Source organism: Ambystoma mexicanum, chromosome 8 (assembly GCF_040938575.1).
Source record: "Ambystoma mexicanum isolate Mex_15411 chromosome 8, UKY_AmexF1_1, whole genome shotgun sequence".
NCBI classification, from domain to species: domain Eukaryota; kingdom Metazoa; phylum Chordata; class Amphibia; order Caudata; family Ambystomatidae; genus Ambystoma; species Ambystoma mexicanum.
The window spans coordinates 905,308,452-905,333,856 of NC_090929.1; the positions used below are offsets into that span (position 1 = coordinate 905,308,452).

Genomic DNA, 25,405 nt, shown 5'->3' on the forward strand with positions numbered 1-25,405 from the left:
TGGCTGTGCTAGTATTAGATATTAGGTCTGCCGCACCGATAGGGAGCAGGTAGACAGTGGCACATCTGTGCTAGAGCGGAGGATTGCGTAGTAAGTGGTGGACCTTGTTAGACGAGAGTTGCACGTAGTGCAGGCAATTGGTATCATTTTTTTTTTCTTGGGGAAGAGTTTATTTCAGTATATGTGCGCATGTGTTTGTCAGTAGCAGTAGTTAGTTTTCCAGTGTTGCGAAAAGTGATCGTAGTGTTCGTTTTATGTGGCTGTGTAAGTGACGGAAGCTCCCAAACCAAATTAACATGTAAATAGCGCAAAGCCACGTAGTGCGAGTCGCTGATACAGTTGAGTCTAACGCACTAATAAAGGGCTTCATTGTTAAGGCGGTGGGCCTGGGGAGAAGGCCACTTCTGTACCAATTAGATCTAACAAGGCGGACCAGGGAAGAAGGCCATTGTGTGCAAGTATTGAGTGAGAGGTCTGAAAGGGCGGGGCCTGCAGAGAAGGCCGGTGTGAGTGAAACTAGGGCGATAAAGTGAAGTGGTACGCATAACATTTGAGTGACTGGGACTGATTAACAAGAGCTTAAGGGATTAAAATAATGAAGGGACAGAAGAGAAGAGGAGAGTAGCCTAAATAGAAAGGAGTTGAGCGGAGACCATGTCATCCTGTTGGTTAGGTGGAACAGTGCGGGAGGATCACCTGGATGGGGGTCTTCGGGGAGTGGAAGTGGGACACCGGACGGCTAGACACGGTATCCCCTTCCCTGTAACACCTTTACCCCATCCTACCCGGTAGGTTCTCAACCCCCTGCCCCCCTTTTTCAACACAAACACTTTCTCACAGACAACTCACTGTGAGGGGAAAAAGACTAACACCAGAGCCGTATACCTGACATGTCACACTACATTGGTCAGGCAGGGTCAGTCAATTACTGATCATTACACACACCTGACTTCCATCACACTTCCCCACACGGATAAAAGGTGGAGCACGAAAGCACACTGAGCAAAGCAAAGCACATGAGGAAGCATAATTTCCAAGATGGCAGTTTAATACAAGCCGGAGGACGGCAGGACCAAAGAGCATTCTAAGGAGGGAAATACCCTTGACTTTCATCAACAAACCGCATCTTTGATGATCCTTCAAAAGTAGGAAACGCAAGACCTGGAATTAATGCTAAATAATCCTGCCTTGTGTCTCTGGGGCACCCAGGGTTATCCCACTGTAACGCTCACCTGATTCCCATGGAGGCGCGGGTCTTGGCAGGAAGGTGTCTATGACTCGAAAAGTGATGTGCAGGACTCGATTGGCTTCTGGGGTCGAACCTCTTCGCACTGTGTGTCGAACTCGAAGAGTGAGGTTTCTGCAGGTGAAAGAATATGGGGGTTAATGGCCTGGGTTGTTGAATGTCCCTCTCTCTTTCTCTCTCTCTCTTCCCAGCTTTTCTGTAGAGCCCCCCCAGGTCAACGTGCTCACCTTAGATAGGTGAATGCTGGGCTCTCCATCTGCGTCTGGTGCAGGGTGCCGTTGCCAGTTCCTTCACTGGAGAAACAGTGGCCTCTTGAATTCAGAGGATGGTTACCGTCGTTATCTGCACGAGCGGTGAGTTTCTGGACACCTTTTGTCTTTATAGTCTTTAAATGCGTGGCACGTTACTATTGAAGACTCTGTATAATGCTTTTCCCTTATGTATTGCAGGACTCCTGGGATGGAAGATGGAGTGAAGCGCCTGGAAATTCGTAAGTATGGCAAGCGCTCTAACTGTCTCTTTCCTTGCAGCTTAGTTCGTGTTAAGGAGACGCCGGAGTATTCGCAGGAGTTTTATTGCGACGAGCGTGAGTAAATACCTGCTTAATGTCTTTTCTTTTGTCTTTCAGATGTTGGTTTGCAGCGCCGGAGTCAGCGGAATGCTAGTAAGTTTTAACTATACTTTGTCTTCACAGGCGGCGATGCAGAATGAAGAAATCCGGAATTCACTGCGTGCCGGTAAGTATAACAATGCTTTTGTCTTTGCAGGCAAAGGTGCAGCGTGAAGACACGGCCGCTGCTGATGGATCAGGTGAGAAAGCACTGTGTGTAAAGTTGTCGTGCTAACCTGTTGTTTCTTGTCTTTTGCAGGTGCTGATGTTAACTGGATACAGGAATGGTAAGTATAATTCTTGCAGGTTCAGGATCGAAAGAGGAAAGGCTGGAACAGACTCGGTGAGCGTTCTGCTGCAGATGCAGAATAACGCGAAGCACGTTTCATCTATCGGGTGTGGTTTAAATAGCCTTGGAGTGATGAGGCGTCTTCTTCCACGGCCCCGCCTAGGTAAGAAAAGAGTTCCAGTTTCCAGAAGAGTTCCAGTGCTGTATCCAGGGAGTGGAGCTGCCCCACCCAGGTAAGAAAGTAGTTCCTGTTCACAGAGGGCTTCTAAGTGGCTGGTAAGTAAGCAGCATGGTCTGCTGCAGGTAAGTCCACCCAAGCACTTTCACACCAATTATGAGCCCGGCGCTTCCAGTGCCGGGACCGATGGCTTTGATGAGCCTGGTGCCACCGGCGCCAGGACAGGGTCCAAAAGGTCCCAGTAGGGACCGGCTGGTGCCTAGGATTAGGGTTAGGGGCCTGCTTCCAAGGACGTTGGGCTGGTCCTGGCTACTTGGAAACAGTGATCATGACACCCACGTCGATAGTCAACGAGGAGAAGCGCTTGCCGCTGTGGTACTGTCCTTGACTTCTATCACAAAGCAGCACCAAGGAAGTCAGCCCAGCCAGTGAGGTGGGGAGACTGATACCAGACCGGTCTGTGTGGAAACCAAGGTTGCAAGCAGCAGCATTGTATGAAGAAGATTATTAAAACAGCAGATGAGTGAATGAACTTTGAAGCTAAGCTAAAATACGATACCGTAGACAGAGTGGTCCGGCATCACGTGGGTGCTCATTTGAAAGTCTCTGTTAGGTATCCAACTGAAAGAGTGAGAACGTTAAAAGAAAGAGAATTGTGAAATCAAAGTGGTCCTGCAACGGGTCAAGCCAATTCCTGTGCACATTTGAAAGTCTTCGATACTTGATGTAAAATTGACATTGGGCTGAGCCCAGCTGATGGAGACTAATTGTGTAGAAGGGATCTGAGCCCGGCAGAGGGGGATTCGGGGTGAACCATGAGTCACCTGAAAAGGAAGAACCTGCGCACATTGTGCGATAAAGCATGGGTGAAAGACAGGCTCGAGCCCGGCAGAGGGAAGTCTGTGTGGAACATTATGCTAATAGGATCTGGGCCCAGTTGTGGGGGATATGGTGTGGATAATGAATCACTGAATGTGAATACTTGTGAAAATCTAGAAGGGAAAATAACTTGTTGTCTATTTGGTTGCATCAGGCCCTTTGAGCGAAGAGACTTTTGAGAAGCAAGGAGACTTATGCTCTGGAGGCCTTGATGCTGATGAGTGAACTGTAACCTCGTGGTGACCAAGCCTGAGACTGTGCTATGCTCGAGTGAACCTTCTTATCCCATGCAAAAAATGTGGGGAAGGAAGGCCAGCGGCCTGAAAACCTCACGTATCATTTTGAACACTTCTTTCTTTTTCATAACATTATTTCCCACATTATTTGTATTTAGAGGTAAGGATTGACAATAGGTATTTTTAGTATAGGCCCTTTTATTTTGAAGACACCACTAGGACTATGTTATTGTTATTTGATGGCTGTAGCTTGCTCCCATCTGTAAATTTAGGTTTAGATAGGTGTTTATCATACCTTTTCTTGAAGTTCAATAAACACCCTTGAACTGTGGTGACTTGTGTCTGTCTTACTGTTGATACCATGCCTTCCTTAAAGTTCAAGGCGGCAGAAAAAAGCTATGGAAAGGGAAATTGAAGAAAAAGGAAAGGAACACAAGAAGGGAGTCCATGAACAGAGGTGGACAGCAGGACACATACAGTTTAAAATAGACAAGTGGGGACGGGACTCTGACCACAGTAGAACTGACACGGCAGACGAAGGGCACACCAGATCAGTCTGGGAAGACAGCAGTGACAGCGATCATGGGAATGATGACATAGAGACACCCAGACTGACAGACAGGAGAACGGAAAGGTGAAGGCATAAGAGAGAGGAAGAAAGAAATGAATCAATGGGTGACTGGGGAAATAGGCTCTGAGGCAGGAAAACCACAATAGCAGAAGCATAAAGGCCACAACGTGGTAATAAATGCAGAACACGCACACAAATGCCCCTTTTACAGAAAGCGAGGGGCGAGGTTCACTACATACCATGGCAGACAATGGACAGGGACAACCTAGTTTACAGTCTACCTTCATTAATTGTGAAGGTGAACAAGTGGATTTATGTTTTTGAAAGAGACAGTAGGAATTCCATTGGCCATAGGGGATATAAAAGGTTTGTTGGCAGTATTGGTCGGGGAGAGAAGTGACAAAATATGGCAAAAGGCTGGGTATTAAGGGGTAAAGTTAAGCTCTAATACACACAATTGATCACCCTTTAACAACTATCGAGCACATGTTTAGAAGACTATAAGGGAGCTGTACCCAGACATGTCAGACGTGGGGTCTATCTTGGCTTGCAAAATGAAGCCTGACAAGGATCCTGCAGAATACATACGGTTCATACAGGAAATGTGGACACAGGAAAATAAACAGTCATGGGATGAAAAAATACCTTTGTTTTACCACATCTTAGTGAGGGGCCTCCCCGCTGGTGTGCAGGTCTCATTAGAAAAGATAGTTGGAATTGAGGTAAAGGAGTGGCTTGAGATACAGGCGAAAATTAAACACCATTGCAAAAGAAAGCAGGAGAAGGATAAGGAGACAGTCGATAATGCAACTAAAGCAGATAACAAATTGGTTTAGAAATAAATTGCAAAAATATGCATCGAGGGAGCAATACTCACAGGGCCAGTAGTGGTTCCACATGCTCAGCAAGGGGTGCTTCCAGTGGCCACGGTAATGCAGACTGTAGGTTACCGTCAGGTGCCACCCAACCAGCAATCGGGAATGTTGCATATGCAGCAGCAACCTGCATTCATATGCGTGCAGCAGCCAGGGGTTATGCAGGCATTTGGAGGAAATGGGTACATGGGACAGTCTCAAAATGGGAGGGGATACTATGCACGTGGAAGGGGAATGGGATATAGGGGAATTAATCCACGTTTCAGGGTACAGTGCTCGCGGGAATTTTGGACAATTTTCACTAACATGCCCGCTCATTGCACAGGCAGGGCAGACACAACAGGCATACATGCAGCAGACACCTCAGTAGGTGCAGGTCATGCCACAGCAGCAACAGACATACATGCAGCAGATCCCACAGCAGATGCAGGTGATGCTGCAGCACCAGCAATTACAGAGACAGCCTGCACAGGCTCAGGGTATTACTACCCAGAGACAAATTCAGGCACAGAATGCGGAAATAACGGGAACTCAAGGTACAGTGAACGTACTTCAGTTACCAGCGCAGACACAGATATCCGAAGGGGTAACAGCATTGGGGCAGAACACAATACCCCAATACATTGGAGTGACAATGTGAGCAGAAACCCATTTGCGTCAACTGTGAACACCTTTTCCCAATTGGGGTGCCCACGGGGAGTGCAAGTATGCCCTGTTCTAGTAGTAACTGAAGACCCTGAGGAGGAACCAGAGGTAGTTGCTCAGATAGGACAGAGGGTATTTTCCATTCTTGTAGATACTGGGGCAACCATATTGTGCATAAAAGGAAGAAGGATTTCCATTATCTAACAAAGATTTGGACATACAAGGCTTTTCGGAGACAATTGTAAGGAAGGCATGGTATCACAGTAAGACCGACACAAGTGATCACAGTTCAAGGATGTTTATTAAACTTTATCAGCGGTGTGAAAATCGCCTATCTAAATCTAAGATGGGAGCAAGCTAGCTATGACCATCAAATAATAATACAGTCCTAGTGTAGTCTAGTCAAATAAAAAGGGCCTATACTAAAAAACCTATTGCCAATCCTTACCGCTATGCTACAAAAAGTGTGGGATATGTTCACAAAAAAAAAACGTGTTCACAAAATGATGTCAGGATGTTTAGGCCATTGGCCTCCCGTCCCCACGTTTTTAGAACAGGACAAGGCGGGTCACTCAAGCACAGCACTCTCTTGGTCTTCTTCGGCACACGGTCACAGTTCCTTTTATCGACATCACAGACTTCTGTGCCCATGTCTCTTTTATTCAAAGTCTCTTGCCTCAGAGGGCCTGATGTACCAGAAAGAACAAAAATAAAATCCTTTCCAAATATTCAACAATTAGCTTCTCTCAGTCGGGTTCAGACCAACTTCATTCGCAGGCATCCCTCAGTCAGGTTCGCATTTGCAACAGCAATATCTTCTCAGGCGTGTTACTCTTCATCCAGGAGCCCCGACTTCCGGGCTAAGATCCCTTTCCTACAATTGGTCCCCCTCAGCTGGGCTCAGACCAATTTCAGTTTACAGACAATCAAGACTTTCAAATGGGCACAGGTTTCAACGTAACCCGCTGAGAAACCATTTCGATTTCACAGTTCAATCAATTTTACAAGCTCAGGCGGGTACCAAACGGAGACCTTCGAGTGAGCACCCACGTGGCGCCGGACCACTCTGTAGCTGGTACCTATTTCAGTTTCATAATGTTCAATCGTATACATGTTCTCTTTCTGCATACAATGTTGCTGCTTGCAACCTTGAGCACAACACAGTCCGGTCGGCTATCAGTTTCCCCAACTCACCGGCTGTGCTGAACTCGCTGGTGTTGCTTTGCTGTCGAGTCAAGGACAACACCACGGTGGCAATCGCTTCTCCCCACCTTGGCTATCAATGCGTTAGGGCCCCATGTACCTTTGACACACACTACACCGTTCTGCAGCTGCTGTTCCTGATCTTATATTTTTTTTCCTTGAGGGTTCACGAAAGTCACAGTCCTTTTTTTTGAAAATGGAAAAGGTAATTCCCTCCTTGTAGTCCTCTCTGGTCTCGCCGCTGTTCCCATTGGTTTAAACTGCCATCTCTCGGAATTGCTGCTTCCTCGTGCGTTTTGCCTTCCTCGGGGTGTGCTTTCGTGCTGTGCCTTTTGTCTGTGTGGGGAAATGTGATGGAAATCAGGTGTGTGTGTAATTATCAGTATTTGCCTGACTCTGCCTGCCCCTTGCGTGGGGACATGTCAGGTATACGGCTCTGTTTTTAGTCAGTTGTTGCTCACGATGAATTGTCAGCGAGAAAGTGTTTGTGTCGAGAAAGGGGGCGGGAGGGTTGACTTTCTAGGTATCCTACCTGGTAGGATGGGGAAAAGGTGTCATAAGAAAGGGGATACTGAGTCTCACCCTTCGGTGTCCCACTCCCCTAAATCTACCAATCCCTGTGATCCTCCCACACTTGTCTACGCCCAGGAACTGAATCCAATAGCGATGGCGGTGTCCTGGCCACCTGCATGGCAGATCCCCAAGGACTAGCGGGTGAGACACCTTCAGGTTTCTCACACAATTTTGAAAGTTCCTCTGACAAAAGATGTACCCTTGATGATAGGGACACAACATATTGTAGCACCTTTGCTGTTTTCAAAAGACACTCCCATCTATATTCTGTGGAGGGATCTACTAAGCAAATTGAACGCCACAATTTCATTCTCAGAGAAGGGGATGGTGTGCACCACACCAGGGATGTATCCAGGTCGGGTGGCAGTACTGATTCAGGCATACTACGCTCACAGTACGATGAGAGGGATACCCACACACATAGAGGTGTTTGTGTACGCTGTACACATATTGTTGGGATGGTTTCCAGGGATTGAAGGGAAGGTGTTTCGACTGTCCAACAAGATTTTTGTTCATGCCTCATTGTCCCTCCTCAGTTAGCGCAGGCGCACACACTCTACTGTACTTGGAGGAAGTAGTGGTATGAAAAGACATGATTATGCTAGTTGCCACTGATGAGAACAACATGGAATGGCGCTCAATATTATGTATTGATCCCACATTGACATTAGCAAGAGTAAGTAACACAGAGTTGTTTGCAACAAAAAACAATGAAGAAGGAGCGGTAGTATTCGATCTGAGCCTACCTTGTCCAGTACACATAACAGAAAGGGCAGAGCCTCAGATGGTCCAGATTACAAAACAGAAAGCACAATATTTACAGGAAGATTTGAAAAAAATGCCCAAGAGTTTGTGGACAACAGGAGCCCATGATGTAGGAATACTTAAAGGGGTAGGGGCGGTGCACATCAAGTTAAAAGAAGGAACACTGTTGCCACAATTAAAGCAGTACCCACTCTCACAAGAAGCAGATGAGGGCATATATGATACACTGCATGCCCTATGGCAGCATGGTGTAAAACAGGTGAGCTCAGCACCCTGCAACACAGCTATTTATCCCATTAGGAAGGCAAAGGGAGGGCCGGGGCCTTTTACAGAGAATTTACACCCTCCAAATGACTTTGAGGCAGAATATCCATTGGTTCCAAACCCGGTGACAATTTTTTGCAGCGTTCCCACAGAGCCACCCTATTTCACAGTGGTCTATTTAAAGAATGCCTTTTTTTCCATTGCACTACACCCAGATTCCAGATATCTCACCACCATTACGTATCGCGGGACGCAGTTCGAACATACTAGAATGCCTCGAGGGTACTGCGAAGGGCCTAGCATCTTCAATAGAGTGATACACATGGACTTGAGCAATGTACAGGTTGCAAGCATAGTGATACAATACTGTGACGACTTGTTAGTGTGCCGCACAACAGAAGAAGAGTGTAGAAAGGACTCAGTGACACTACTGACATTGCTAGCAGACAAAGGATACAAGGTGGACAGGGGAAAATTTCAATGCTGTCCAAAAAAGGTGGTGTGCTTGGGTCAGATTGTGTCAGCATACGGGAGAAAAATAACACCCGAAAGAGTAGAGGCCATACACGACCAAAAACAGTGAAAGAGATGTAGCAATGTTTGGGCTTGTGCAACTATTGCAGAGCATGGGTCTTTGGTTACTCCACATACACCAGGCCATTGTTGCAAGCACTAAGAGAAGCACCAAAAAAAACACATATAAAATGGACAGCTGAGATGGGCAAAAGTTTAATGAGCAAAAACACAAGTTAGTAACTCCTAATTACAAAGAGAGGTTTCACCGTTTTCACACTCAAATGGAAAAACAATGACAGCAGTACTGACACAGAAAAAGGGACATGGGCACAAGCAACTTGCTTATAACAGTGGGTCATTGGATGCAGCTTTGAAGGGACATTTCCCATGTGAGCAGGGACTTGCTGCTGCTGCATTCGCTATTGAAAAGGTTCCTACAATAACCATGGGGTTCCCAATAGTTCTGTATGTGGAACATGTATTATTTGCAATACTGGAGTAAACAAAATCAAAACTGACAATTCAGAGGTCTTCAGGGTACAAGGTAATACTAACCAACCCAGCAATCGAAGTGGTCAGCTGCAGAACAATAAACCCAGAAGAGTTGATTGCTGAAAAAGTAGAAGACGGAGATTATGTACATGACTGTGTAGCATGCATTGACCGGAGTGAAGGTAACCCCCTAGTTAAGGAAGAAGTGATCGAAGGGGGAGATATGAATTTTATTGATGGGAGTTCCAGCATTGATCAAACCACAGGGCAAAAGCACTCAGGATGCGCAGTAGTGGGGAATGGAAGGGGAGTACAATAAGGGGAAAAGTGCTCACAGACACGATTGCCAAATCATTACTCTGCACAAGCAGATAAATCAGTGGCTCTAATTGAAGCACTAAACATGTTTCAGGGCCAAGCAGTGAACATCTTCTCTGACTCGGCTTATTTCACCTCTACAGTACATTCAGGACTAGGAAGATGGGAAGACAGAGGGTTTAAAAGAATTGACGGTGCTCCCGTTCAACATGCAGCATTGTTGCGAGAACTATTGGAAATGTTACCTCTTCCGGTAGAATTAGCATTAATAAAGTGCAAAGCCCATACAAGAGGGCAGGATTTTATCTCACTAGGAAATGAAAGAGCAGACACAGCCGAAAAAGAAGCAGCATATATGCCAGAGAGATCATGTTTGCTGTACCCTGGCAATGAAGAAAAAATACTGCTAATAGCAGTACTGAAAGTGATTAAAGAGAAAGATGTACTGCCAGAAAGTTTAAATGCAACCCCAATATTGCAGATAATTGAGTTGCAGGGAGAAGCATCAGATGCTGAAAAAGAACTGTGCAAGAAGAGAGGATGCTCTCTGTCTTCAACAGATTTGGTTTGGTGACATAACAGCGCAGGAAAGGTTGTCATGCCAAGGAAACTCTTACAATTGGCATTAGAACAGCTTCACTATCCTTCCCACGTATCAAAAGCGCATGTGGCTGCAGAGATAAGTAATGACTGGTTTGTGCCAAACCTGTATGAATATGTTTGAGTATGTGAGTGATTTTATAATATGCCAAAAGTTTTTATCAGGTCACACTTTGATAGTTTTGCTGGGAACATTGCTGCTACCGGAAGGCCCCTTTCGACACTTGCATATCGATTATGTTGATATGGAAGAGAGGTGTACTTCTTACAAGTACCTTCTTTTAGTGGTTTGTCCATTCTCACGTTGGCTTGAGGCTGGTCCCTGTGCTCACAATGATGCCTGCTCTGCTGCAAGGTTTCTGGTAAGGGAGGTGTTCCAGAGGTGGAGGATTCCAGATTAAATTTGCTCTGATAATGGGCAGCACTTCGATAGCGAATTAATGAAGGAAATAACTCTTCTGGGGATAAGACATAAACTATGTACGGCTTACCATCCCAAGCCAACGGTTTGGTAGAAAAGATGTATGGACTGCTAAAATCATAATTGGCTGAGCTTATGCAAACGCTCGAAAAATCGTCAGTGCACTGCTTGCCGCTTGCTTTGGTTGCATTAAGAAACATGCCTAAGGTAGATCATCACTTGACTCCCTATGAGATGGTTACATGGCAGATAATCCATGCACCAATTCCGCCTTGTCGTACAATCTCTGATGCTCACTCTACTTCTGGTATTCTATTACGGGAATTTGATTTGTACCTCAAATAACTTTCCAAGTCTCTTAAATACATATCATTGCAGAAGAGTCCTAAAAAATCAATTTGGACAATCGGGTGAGGCAACGGAAACTTCCCTGAATCAGAAACTCTTTTTCTGGGAGACCACGACCTTGTGCGGAACGACACCGACTGCAGTGTAATTACATGGACAACGGGGATGGCTCCACATTACGGACGTTCGCAGAGACAAAAGTACTGTCTCCCAAAGCACAATATGATGGGAAGTATAAAAGAGCTTTTCTTTTCATTTTCTGCCTTGAGATTTTATCAAAAACCAGCGAAAGAGGAAACAGAAGAAGGTTGTACTGTAAAAAAGATGACCAAGAAAAAGACATTTCCCGGTTTTTGGAGCGTTATGACGTTGATATGTTTTAGTATATCTTTGCTGCTTTTGTTTTATTTATTTTTTTAAAGAAAAAAGCGAATCACAATCGAATGCAAGAAGAAAAATGGAAAGGAGGAGTGTGATGAATTAGGAGGGCATCCACCATGATGCTGAGGAAGAGCATAGTTAATTGACGGGCAATATCTGGTATGATGAAATGTTGCATGTGGGAAGGGAAAGAGTATATGGCAGATGCTACGTGTTGTCTCTCATTCCACACGTGGTAGCAATGTCCAAGGTTCTTCTGCCCCAGGCTGTGTCCAATGAGGAGGTGGGATGACTAATGCACCTGTATCTCTGTAGAACTCAAAGTTTATTCCAATGGAACAAAGTAGCTGTTCACTGGATGGATGAAGGGGAAAATGTCTGAGGACAACTATGTGAAGTTAACGCAAATGTTCCAAAATCAGGAAACAAAGCATAAAGTAGTGGAGTACCATGAGGGAGAATTACAAATAGAAGATCATAAAAGAATACAATGCACAACTAAAGAAGGCCAAAGTGTCTCCTGGTGTCATACGATACCACTTATGAGGATAGTGTGAGCAGTATGGTATGGGGAGAAATGGGAGGGGGAATAATGCAATGTCGTACTGAAGGGCTGTTGGGTTTTGAGAAAAATGTGGTAGCCAAGATTAATGAAAACTGCCGAGTTACTTGGGGAAAGTATGTTCATGCTTTAACTAGGTTACATAAAAAACATCAACCAATTGACATAAGGAACTTTACACGATTCCATTTATGTTTCAGGTCAAATGGGTTTATTTTCCTGGGAACTCATTCGGGCTGCGCCAAGGTAATGCAGAATGTAGCGCTGGTGAGGGGAACTGCAGCACTGATGAATCTGTGGTGGGCCTGCCGGTCCATAGCATATGCTCAGCTTCCGCCTGACTGGGGTGGAGTGTGTGCTCTCGTCACTTTGCACAGCCCTGCACTTGTGGTGCCTCAAAATAGCACTGCTATGAAGATCGCACTGCAGGATAATATGGCACATCAAAATGAGCAAGGAAAAATGAGGAGAAGGAAAAGGGAAAAGTACTTCTCCAGGAAAAGTTACGACAACATGGCCTCTATCCCGATGAGTACTGTCTGTTCCTTTCTGCTGCTAAATGTTTTACTTCGTTGCTACTTCCAAGAGTTTAGGTTGCAGCCAATTCGAAATAGCTGCAGCTAACCTGCTATGAGCTATTGCAACTAGCACATTTTACTGCCAAAGTATTAAAGGCAATCAAGGAGGAGATGAGGTCTTTGTGCTTGGTGTGCCACCAAAATCATTTTTTTCTGGACCTCCTAACAGCCATCAAAGGCGGGGTTTGTGCCAGATTTGGGTTAAGCTGCTGTACTGCAATTCCTTACGGTAAGGCCACTCCCGGGAAAGATGACGAGCAAGGTCAATGTAGGGCAAGCTGAAGACTGGTTGGACAGAGTATTTGCATTGGATGCCCACCTGGCTTTCTCGATTGTTTCAATTGACTGTCTCTGTGCTAGTGCTGCTTCTCATCACCTTCTGCGTTTCCAAAGTATTTTTTAATAAGCAAAAAGGACATTTGATGTTACCCTTGAGTGTTGATAAAAATAGTATTGAAATGAAAAGCAGGAAGAAAATGAAGGAGAAGATCCTGATGGAAGAATGGGTGTTTACACAACCTGCTGTAGCTGGAAATTATAACCAATACTGGATCCAATGCCTAAAAGATGGTACAGGGTGTGTCTGGGTTGGGACGATCTAAACGGCTGGGAGGAGACTGGGGAAGACGTGATACGGTTAGAAGAAATATGGATCCATAAAGAAGATCCCCCACTGGCTCCCCGTGGCTGCAAGTATCAAGTTCAAGAACCTCTGCATAATCCACAAGGTGTTCTGGGGCACCCTTCCTAAATACTCTCCCTCTAGAGTCCTCTGCTCGTCCTCCTTCATCTCTGCTGCTGAGCTGCTTTCACAAACTTAGATTTGGGGGTAGATTGTTATCCTCTGCAGGTGCCTCCCTCTGGAACAGCCTCCCTGCCTCTCACTGTCTTTATTTCTGGAAACTCCTCAAGACCTTCCTCTTCTCTGCCTCCTCTCTCAATCTCCCTTGCTAAACGCAGTTCTCTTTCTCTCCATCCTCCTCCTCCTCCCTAACTCTGTTCATTTTTTGCTGACTGGTTGCCTGGTTCACCTCCAGAGCCTTACAGGTCCCAGGCTCCCCGCCAGTCTTTTGCACTTGTCTCTGGGCCGCTACACTATGTTCAGCACTACTGCACTTTCAGCACCATGAGTGGGGCAACCTCTCTGCACTTAATTCGGGGCCCTGCTGGCCTGGACGTGTTTGCTTCTCCCCCACTCGCCTTCCTTGTACCTCCGCCTGTACGCATGCATGACCTTAATGCACTAGTACTAGTAAGTTCGTCTGTCCTGTTCCCCCTAGACCCCATTTCTTTGTTCCTCCTCCCTAGCCTGGTCGAAACTGTAATACCTCATAAACTTGCACTAGGAGAAATGCTGTCAGTACTAGTATCCCAGTTTTGTATGTTTAATCATTCAAAAACATCAAGGTCTAAGAATAATTACTGTATTCACTTATTCCTTTCCCGCCTTGAAGCACTTTGAAGCACTCCACATGTGTATAAGCGCTGTATGAATAAACAATTACAATGAAATTGCTAAAAAAAAACGAGAAACCCAAAAAGATTCAGTTATTAATAAATTAATAAAAGCGGAGAACAATGTAATAAAAATTCAAGTTCAGCGTGGTATGAAGGAACGCACTTAACAGCTGCGAGAGTAGCACCAACAAGGGGATGGGGGCTCTTTCTGATATCTGTGAAATTAAAAGTTTAATACAATGAATCCATAAATCCTGGTGCACAGGTAAGTGTAATCAAACTTATTGGTAGAATGAACTGCAGTAAATAGGCCCCAAAAGCTTTTTTCTGCTTTAAGCGTGTGCAGGCATTTTGTTTGCGGCAAAGGCCGCTGCAGCTAGTTCATTAGTACAGAGCATGCGATCCCAGGCCAGCATTAAGAGAAGCACACAAAGGTTGTTATTTTTCGAGGTCAACTGATTAGAGCTTACAGGGTCTGCCAGTAAAAGAGGACTATATGACCATTTTATAATTCAGAATCATATAGGAAATGTGATTTTCTAGTGAAGTCGACATGAACCACAGCAGTTTCAAATCGCCCACAGGCCATTTTCCCTGGGAAGAGGGTTAGAGTGTTCCCAATATGCAACATTTGCGCAGCAGTATGTCCGTGGTTCAAGGCTGATGGTGACATGGTGGGTAGACGTTCCCATGAGAGTCAGGAAGAGATGACCAGCGCAGAATAATAAAGTTCAGCTGGTTGTCTCAAATGTTTCAATCACATAAGTTTGTATTGTGGGAATTGGGGTTGGATTGTGACATCACAACTCTGTAATTGAGGGCAGTGTGAGAAGGTTCATGGACCGAATTATCAATCGCAATGTATGTATTCCTATATGGGTCCAAAATGCAAGGGCCAATAATTTTTGTGTTTGGAGATTTTTTCTTTGCGCACGATCGCAAATGCTAATTATTTTTCTTTCTATATACGTTTTCATATGACAGCAGTTCTTTGATAGCGCCTTTTGAAGAAGTCCAATTTAAGCGATCTGTTTGAATTTGCTGTCCCAGTTGTGTCTGGGGCCCTGAATAAAAGTGTGTTACTTCTTGCACTGGCGCATACTCCTTTATGACTACTTTCGTAATTTTTTGGTGAGTTCTATGAGACAACCCCTGATAAAGGGGACTGGGGTTAGGCGCCGGAGGGCAGGACCTTGGTGCTCCCAGCGCTAAGCTAAATTTAAAGGGGAAGCTCAATTCTGCACTGCCAAAGGTTTCGGTACTGTCCCCATGTTGGGATACGCCCACAAGGATGGAGGAAATGGGACTATGGACTATGAGTAATCTAGTCACTTCGGTGAGTAAATTATCAGTAAAAGAAACTAAGGTTGTCGCCACACAGAATCCCTGTGCATTCATGGCAATGCCAGACTTTGGGCATTTTCACTCTCGAACACAGGAACAAGTCGCTCCGGTGTCTACAAGAAACAAAAATGTGTTGCCTCCTATCGTCACCTTGACGCTTGGTTCGTCTTGGGGTGTCTGGTATCACTGATAGTACTGAACACATCAGGTTGCTCTGTGGGCTGTCCTATTGTGGGTATAATTTAATTCCATTACCCGTGAAAGGATTTCCTCCTACCACGGTCACACTCCCTATCATGGGTGTAGGTGCTTGTGGGACTCCTGTATTCGTATTCCATTGTGGTGCTGCTGCTTGTTACTTCTGTACGTGTGCTCGTATAAACACTTGCTGTAGATACCATTGTGACATCTGTACTTGTGCTGGACCTTGCTGTGCTTGCTGTATTTGCGGCACATGCATCTGATTCTCTGTGTGATCTTGGGCATAATACTCCTGTGGTTCTGCATTATAATGTGGAGAATAACTCAGCCCCCCCTTGTGAAGCTTGCCAGTTCTGTTGCATGCACCTTCTACTTCTACAGGATCTGGCTATATGTCCATCCTCCCGCAATTCCAACATTGCTGTGGCTGTCCTTCATTAAAGCCTCTTCCTCCTTGAAAGTTTTGAAACCCCCCTCGTCCTCCTCTAAGTGCATCCCTTCTACCTCGTGGCCAAAAAGTATACACACTCTGATCCGTAGGAAACACTATATTACTTTGCTGTGCTGACTGTACTTCTTGTGTTACCACACCTTCACCACTTGTCAATACTGCACCTTCTATAGCACATTTTTGCAACTTTTTCTGAAATATCTTTGCTTCCTCTTGCTTTCTACCCTCAACTTTTTTCTTGTTCTTCTCTACACTCTACAATAGTCAACTGTATTTCTGGACGGGGGCTTTGCTGCCATTCCCAACTATTTCTTCTTTTTGCCATTGCACTGTGTTGAGCAACCCCTGAAACAAAATGTGATAAAATAATGCCACTGTCGGATCCCACGGTTCTCTCGTCTCAAGTCTCCAGCACTCTTGTATCTCTTGAATAAATTCTCACCAATTTTCCTCGTCTTAATTGCATCCCTATCTGATGTGTCAGGATACTGTACTCTAAGCGCTCTCCATACATCTGCACTACAGTAATTAAATGGTGCGCCATCATGTGGCGTGTTTTGTGCTGTTACACTCGCATACCCTGCTCGTCTCCAAATGTTGCCAGCTCTCTCCCCTAGAATGGCTGCCAGCAGTCCTTTTACATCACCCACTGTTAACATATTTCCTGCTTTCATTATTTCTAATTCATAATTCCATTTCCCTGTACCTGCAGTCAAACTAGGCAATTTACATTTCAAATTGGTGGTGGTCTTTCAGAATATGGTGTTTGGTTCTGGTGTTTTCCCCTCAAGGTCTTCTAAATCTGACCATTTTACCCCTTCCACTACACTTGGGTCTATTGAAAAAACTACATGCACCCTCTATTATCCCCTTCCTCATCATCAAGATCGATCTGCTTAGGGACAGCGATCTATGCTCTTCCATCAACGTATTATCTGTTCCGCTGCCTGTTTCCTTTGGGGGGAATCCCGTGATGCTCCCCATAGCCTTTTAACCATCTTTCTCTCACATCTGTCTATATTGATCTCCGATCCTCTTCCCTATGCCTTCTGCCTCATGTTCGTCAGCCCATGTCTGTACCCTCGTTGTCCCTTGCAACTCCCTCTAGGGTTGCTGTGACCCTCTCTCTGCCTCCCATCGCTCTTGCGCTTCAATAGGTCCTGTTGGGAAGGAACCAGGTTCCTGCCGAACCCAAAAGCGCTTTAGAGTTAGGCAAGACATCTTCCAGGAACTATAATGGACTAGGGGGGAGGAGGGGCACTGGGAAGGCTCTCTTATGCAAGCCTAGTCACACACATAGGCGAGCACTAAAGAAGGTCGTTATTGTCTACAAAAGGATATATAGGCACAATTTACTATTAGTTGGATAGATTTTTGATGTCAGAGCCCAGACATTGTAAAAGCTTAGTTAGTGCTGTAGAGGAGTCAAACACCCTCTCCTCCCTAGAAGGAATGTGGCCTGTGGGATCTAAATAGACCACAGATGCTAAGTGTGCAATGTTCTTCACTATGGCCAAAGTACGAACTGACTCACCAGGTGTCCACTGTCCGTAAAGGGTCCATGCAGATTAATAATAGGACTCGTATGTGTTGTGCGGCAAAGTGCATAATGGGTTAAAATATAAGTCTAAATTGGGGAGGAAACTACAGACCCAGATAACGTGAGCGAGATGAGTGGAATATGGATAGAATGGATAAAATATGTTTGTACATGGAAAATAATGATTCGTTTTCCTTGGTCTTGCCCTCAAGGTTGTAAAAGTCTGCAGAGCTGCAATGTGTTTTTGCATAGTTAGCAAAATGAGTTAGTAAAATGGAGGAAGGTATGAGCCGCAGTGTGTTTTTGCATAGCTAGCAAAACGTAGAACCGCATGCCCTGACAAAACCACTGACAACGAAGAAAGAAAGCTTTGAAGCATCCTTATTATGGAAAAAAGACTGATTGGGCTGAAGTCGTGATCCAGCTGCAGTGACATCACCATGGCAAGGTTGACCTATATAAAACCCTGCTTGAAACCACTTTGGCAGGAAGGAACGGGAAAAGGGACAGGAGAAGAACTTTCAGGCAGCCAGAGTCCTTTGTTACCATCCACATTTGTAAAATTAAATTGTTATCCTTACAAAATCGCCTTGGCCTTATTTCCCTAGTGGGGTGTATTTATTCTGACGTGAGCGTTTTAAGGGACACCCTTACAGTACCCATACTTCTATTAACAATGTGATCTATTTCATCATCTCTTTGTTCCCTACTCCTTCCCATTTTTTCTTCCCGTCTCATCTCCCTGTCTTCTTCTTCCTCTCGCCTTCTTTGCAACATACGTTACATTCTTTTATTCTCTGGGCTTCTATTTCTCTGCGTTCTGTTCTCTTCTCTCCTTCTCTTTCTTTTGTTCCTTCTTCATTCTTCCCTTCATTTCCTTCTCCTCCTCTTTACATGCTCTTTCTTATTCCTTTTCCTTCTCTTCCTGTGCTTCTTTCTTCCCTCGAACACCATCAATGCCCTTTGCATCTAACTTGAGTAATATCTGTCTTCCCGTCCATTTTTTTTGTGCTATAATCCCTTCCTTGACTCTATCCTTCTCCTCTTTTCGTCTTTTAACTTCCTGCTCAATTTCTTTCTGTCTACATCTTCGTTCATCACACTCTTTATGTTTGTTGTGCACTCATATTTTTCCGTTCCTTAGTCTTACTTGCTTCCATGCCGTCTTCAGTATTGTAAACGGGAGGTGCGTATATTGAATTTACATACACTGCCATCAAGTCCTTAAACGATAAATTCCCTCTGTATCTTTATTTGTGCTATCTTTTTTTGGAGGAATTAGAGGAGCTGAGGACTTTACGTCTTCCTCTTTATGCTGATTAATCATCCACTCCTCCCCGGGTGGGTCTTCTTTCTCATTTTGATACATCTTACATAATTCTAAAACAGCTAACATCTTTTGTAACTTCTTCCTGTTGTATGTACCATACAAATACATTGTCATGTTTTGCAGTACTGTTTTTGACAACAAGCCTTCTTGAGGCCACGGCATAAGTGTTTTATTAGTCGTTCCCTTCACCCACTTTGCATGATAGTGCCTAATTTTAGGTGTATACCCTGGTAATGTCCTGCATATTTGTAAAAGGCGCGTGTCCCCCATGATGGTAGGTCGATCTCAACTGCTAATACTTACCGGATTCTTAAATCACTCAAAACACAAAAATCTATTTAGGAAAGCACGATCAATCACTGACTTTTTACCATAAAACCAAATTCTTTAACCAATTTTAAAATCTCTAAGATATTGTTTCCCTTTAATTCTTAATTTATATTTCTATCGATTCTTACTAGCCTGTTGTTCTATTATTATCTCTGTACAAGCCTTTATTTAATTTGACATATTTCTTCTCAATTTTATCCTTCTCTGATTGATGTGAATCACTTGATTTTAAGGCCTGATAATTAGTTAATTTTATGGGATGGTGTGACGAACCTTGTTTTATGATGGTGCTGGCGATTGGTTGTTAACCGAACGTTGTAGCCATTAATTGAGTTGCTAGATAATTGAAATAATAGAGAAGGGGCTCCTGACTTGTTCTCATCAATAATGGTTTAATGTGGTAACACACATAATTCACAGGTCTGGCAGGGCATGCCAGGCGAAGGTGAAACAAGAGCCGACACGCGTTTCGACCGTAAGTATTGACAGACAAATTGAAAAATGCTGAGCCCCAAAAGAGCAGATGGGAAGAAGAAGATGAACTCTGTTATACGACCTTGAAACAGCCCCTATGCCTTATGCCTTTTCCAAAGAATTCATCCTCCAGACTGATGCTTCCTTACTGGGATTAGGAGCTGTTCTGTCCCAAATCCATGAAGGTTTAGAACACCTAATAAGCAGAAAGCTCTTCCCCAGAGAAAAGAACTCCTCGGTCATCAAGTTAGAGACTTTGGCCATCAAGTGGGCATTGATTTATCTGAAGTATTACCTCATGGGTCTTAGGTTTTGCCTGATAACAGATGACTCGCCTCTAGTCTGGATCAGTCAAAGGAAGGATTCCAAATCTCGGGTAATGCGGTGGTTCCTGGACCTTCAACCTTACTGCTTCCCTTTGGAACACCGAAGGGCCAAGAGCAAGCTAATGTAGACTTCCTGTGCCGGTTTCCATGTGAAGCACGCCGGTCCAACCCGCATTGGGAAAGGGTATGTGAGAAACCTGAGGGTATTCTCTTGTCAAGCGGCCAGGGAAGGGCCATCGCTTTTGGATCCTGACCCTGTTTTTTTTCTAGGCGAGGCAAGGTATGACAAGTAGGACACTGACACAAAAGTTGCCATTTGTAAAACCTTTATTCAATTTTAGGGGTTTGGAAAAACTCCTACTTTGCCCTATAGCTAGGATGGCAGTAGTCTTGACCATCAAAGAATACGTAAACAGTCCTAGTTGAGTCTGTCAAATCAAAATGGCCTATACTAACAAAACCTAATGCCTGCCCTACTTCTTTTACAAAGAGTGTTTAAAGGAAAATATGTATGCAAAGGAAATCCGTGTTAGATGTAAGGAAGGCATGGTATCAACAGTAAGACAGACGCAAGTGACCACAGTTCAAGGGTGTTTATTGAACTTCAACAAGGGTATGATAAACGCCTATCTAATCCTAAATCTACAGATGGGAGCAAGCTACGACCATCAAATAAAAATAATAATAATGCAGTCCTAGTGGTGTCTGGTCAAAAAGAAAAGGCCTATACTAAAATAAAATAAACTATTGCCATCCTTACCTATAAATACAAATAGTGTGGGATAATGTTTATGAAAAAGAAAGAAGTGATCACAAAATTATATGTCAGGATGTTCACACCGTTGGCCTCACTTCTCCACGTTTTCAGCACGGGACAAGGAGGTTCACTCGAGCGTAGTACAATCTCTGGCTTCTTTGGCACGAGGATACAGTTCAATCACTAGCATCAGGGCCTTCTGTGCCCAAGTCTCTTTACCTATCAAAGTCTCTTGATTAAGAAGGCCTGAGCTCCAAAACAAATGAAAATATGTTTTCCTCTTACAATTACTCTATTCAGGTGATTCACTATTCACCCTAGATCTCCCTCAGCCGGGCTGAGAAATCTTTAATACAAGGATAGTCACTTTAGATACCCCTCTTCCGGGCTCAGATCCCCTTTCACAATGTGCATAGAATATTCTTTCTCGGGTGACTCAAGGTTCACCCCGGATCCCCTCAGCCGGGGTCAGATCCTTCCTCTTACACAATTAGTCTCCCTCAACCGGGTTCTGACCAATTTCAGTTAACATCAACTATCGAAGACTTTCGAATGTGCACAGGCTTTAGCTTGACAGGTTGCAGGGCCACATTGATTTTACAATTCCTTTTTACATTTACCACCTCTCAGTTGGCTACCTAACAGAGACCATCGAATGAGCATACACGTGGCACTGGACCACTCTGTTTACAGTATCTGTCTTTGCTTCCAAAAGTTCAGTCACTCAACTGCTGTTTAATTATTTGCATCGCTCGTCACATACGCTTCACACACTTCTCTTCAGATTTCTCTATCCAATGTTGCTGGTTGCAAACTTGGCTCTAACACAGACCGGTCTGTATTAGTGTCCCGACTCACCGGCCGTGCTGACTTTGTTGTAGAAGCCCAGGACAGTACCACAGCGGAAAACGCTCCTCCCCGCCTTGTCTATTGACGTGGGAGAGCCCCAGGTACCCCCCGACACACAATTCAGATTTCTCCATCTTTAATTCCAGGTCTTATGTTTCTTATTCTCAAAGGCTCTTGAAAGTAACAGTCTTTCTCTGAAAAGATCAAGGGCACTTCTCTGCTTGCAACCCTCTCTGGTCTTGCCGTCTTTCTCCTCATATTAAACTGCCACCTTGGAACTGCTGCTTCCTCGTGTGCTTTGCCTTGCTCGGAGTGTGCTTCCGTGCTCCATCTTTTATCCGTGTTGGGAAGTTTAATGGAAGTCAGGTGTGTGTGTAATGATCAGTAATTGCCTGACTCTGTCTGACCATTGTGTTGGGACATGTCCGGTCTACGGCTCGGGTGTTAGTCTGTTTTCTCTCACAATTAGCTGTTTGTGAGAAAGTGTTCGTGTTGGGAAAGGGGGTGGGGGGTTGAAGTATCCTATCTGGTAGGATGGGGAAATGTTGTTACAGGGAAGGGGATACTGCATCTCGCCATCCGGTGTCCCACTTCCACTCCCTGAAGACCACTCATCCAGGTGATCCTCCCACACTGGTACACCCCCAGGAACAGGGTTCCAAAAGCAATAGCCATGTCCTGGCCACCTGGATGACAGATCCCTGGGGACAAGCGGGTGAGACTCCTTCAAGTTTTTCACATAGAATATAAAGAATAAGTGTGGCTGAGCCCGCTCTCCTCCCCGTTTAGACAGTACGTAGTAAGGCGGTCCCCATAGACGGGATGACACACTCTCGCTGTGGTTCTCAAAACAAAGGCTATTCAAAACATGGAGCGAGGCCAGCTGGCCTTCCACGTTAAAGTCTTTCTCTCCAGCTGTCAAAACACAGTTCAACAAAAAGTTCACGCCTGTCACTCTGTCGGGCTCAGACCTTTCGAAGTACAACACTTCCAGGGACTCCCTTCCCCAGGCTTAATTCACATCCTTTAGGAGTACCCTTCCCCTAGCTTATCACACTTCTGGTCTCCCTCAGTCGGGCTCAGACCTTTTCCTGATGTCGAAGACTTTCGAATGTGTATGGCTTTTACTACAGACCTCTGCGGGATCACTTCTACTTTCCCTTTAGCTCACTCTTTTATGTTATTTGCCCCAGTGTCTCTTGGTCTGGGTAGTTCAATGTCATAAGCACAAAAGTTCAACATTCACCTTCTACTTTCCCTCTTTTCTTGGGGTTACTTTTGATCACTGCATTTTATAGTTCATTCACTTTATCGCTTCATAACAAAAGCGTTTCACCTTTCACTGAGATTTTCGTGTAGGCTAGTTTATTTTGCCGGTCCAGTCCGCTACTCAGTATCACTGGTTTCACAGCTGTCGATATTTCAAAGTTCATCACAGTCCTAACTTCCTCCGTGTCTCATCCACACACGTGCCGCCTTCAATTCTGCGGTGTATTGTTGCTACTTTAATATTTCCTCAACATACACCGGTCTTTCATGTCGCTTGCTAACTCACCGGCTGTGTGCATTTCTTTCTCGTCTTTGCCCTTCTCAATTCATGAGTCAAGGTTAATACCACAGGATTGGCCTTGCCTCCCCAACTCAGCCTTTCACTCAGGAGGGTCACTGACTGTGATTTGACCTTCTCCACGTGTCTTTCACTGCCTTCTTGATGCAACAACCTCCTGGAGGGAACTCCTGGGATTCTCCACCCTTTGCTCTCGCCACTAGGTCCGTCACTCTGCTCCAGTAGGTTTGCCTTCACCAAGGAAGTTCTGCTCTTGCTCATGTTCCACTTTGCTCAGAATGTGTCTCTCTGTTCCGGCTTTTATCCGTGTGTGGAGAGCTAATTGGTATCAGATGTATGCACTTAAAGTCAAGTGCCGGACTTTGCCTGACCCGATTAGCAAGACATCTCCAGTGTGATGTGTAAGGGTTAACTTCTTTACTCTGTCGCCCTCTTCCTCAGCCCAGTGTTTGTGTGGGGGGGGGGCGAGTTAGGACGTTGGAGGATCCTAGATAATAGGATGGGTCATGGCTATGGGAAAGAGGGGATTACCGCGTCTTACCATCGGTCGTCTCACCCCTACTACCTAAAGATTCCTCACACAAGTGATTCTCCTGCACTGGTCCACCCACAGGAACTGGATCCAAAAGCAATGCCGTGTCCTGGCCACCCGGATGACAAGTCCCCGAGGACTAGCAGGTGAGGCACCCTTTGGTTTCTCACAGGGTGGAGAAGCGAGGTTGGATCACCTGGTTGGGGGGTCCTCAGAGATTGGGAGTGGGGTTCCCCTCAGTGATACATGGTATCCCCTTTTCACTATTCATGACCAACATAACAATCCCCCGACCTTTATGGGCTACTGTATGTCCTCTCCCCTCATTTGTCATCTGAAAGTACAGGGAAGAGGAAGAGGAGGAGACAGAGTAATGAACACTATACCTTCATATTACCACTGTGAATACTATCTTCATTCGCATCTAGATAGGTTTGAAGGCGGGCTAGTGGCACATCAAGATATAACAGTGAATATTTACATGTGTCATATAGACAGGATTGAGAATGTTAGCCAGTGCAGAATCAAGATAGAAATGCAGAGATAATCGCGCACCTCATCTAGAAAGAAAGTAGAAATCCAGCACACATCACTTCTAGATAGCAAGGCCATTAACCAACCCACTAACAATTTTACCCCTCTGCATACACCTCTCAAACTCTAATCAAACACAACCATAACGCACGACCAACCACACAAGCTCCACTACACTGCAACAACAAAACAAAGCACACATAGCTTCACAAAAACAGCACACGATGGATACCGAACGGAAAGTGAACGTTGTTAACCGAACTAAAGCTGGTCTCTTGCACTTATCCCGCTCGTTCCCACTAACTTCTCGACCCCCTTTCCTTTTCCGATCTTCCAGAGCGCCAGGGGACCACTCTGGTGGTGATAGTGTGCGCTACAAATATCCTTTAATATTAACATTAACACACTGGTACTGGGGGGGCGTGGCTACACAGCCATGTGAGAGGTCGCGAGTCCAAGAGCTCCTGCCGATCCATAATAATCCTTGGAAAAAGCCATGACTACGGACTGCAGAGAAGCGCAATATTGAAGAGCAAAACGTACGAAGATGCAAGGACTGAGGTGCGCATGAAATTAAAAGAATCCAATGCGCCGACTGATGCATATGGGTGAAAACAGTGGCAGAGAGCCTATACAGTGGAAGAAAAGGAAGATGGCGACCAGGCTGAACAAAGGACCAGAGCCGCGAGGCTGACCAAGACGAACCAAGAAGCAGGACAGCCGTGACAAGCTTAAGGAGTGATTGGAACTCGGCGATCCCGGCGTACATAATCGGCTGGGGGAAGGAAACGAACAGTTCTGCATATGGGCAACAAATGCAAGTGTCCCTGTAATGGAGAGACCACACATGACTCTAGTGGAGCAGAGTCTGAAACCGAACGCCATCATTAGGCAGTAGCATGACGGAGTACCGGAAAGCACAGGGAAGCTGGATGGTGCGTCCCCTTTAAAACGTAGAGAGAATCGGAGCCCCGCAATGACACAGTAATATAGTAACCCATGATACGGTTACAAAGTTAATACAAGCTTCTGCGTGGCCGCGGGCGCACACATCTGCCTTATGTGTAAAGAAGACACAAAGCGGTGCACAGAGGAAGAGACAAAAAAGGTGGGCACCGCCGAACAGGGCGTGCTAAAGACATGCAAATAAAGAACACTCATT

General features: G+C 45.1%; 1 protein-coding gene across 6 annotated transcripts in view; it reads left to right on the forward strand.

Moving 5' to 3' along the window:
- PARG (poly(ADP-ribose) glycohydrolase) overlaps positions 1 to 25,405 on the forward strand; it is a 2,316,516-nt gene that overhangs the window by 1,215,117 nt on the left and 1,075,994 nt on the right. The window contains exon 10 of one of the 6 annotated variants that reach the window (XM_069610801.1): positions 12,173 to 15,099. The exons of the other annotated variants lie outside the window; for them this stretch is intronic. Coding sequence (XP_069466902.1) covers positions 12,173 to 12,596 — 424 coding nt within the window. The 3' untranslated portion in view covers positions 12,597 to 15,099. Of the gene's footprint in view, positions 1 to 12,172; positions 15,100 to 25,405 lie in introns of those variants that run through there. 6 annotated transcript variants of the gene reach the window in all.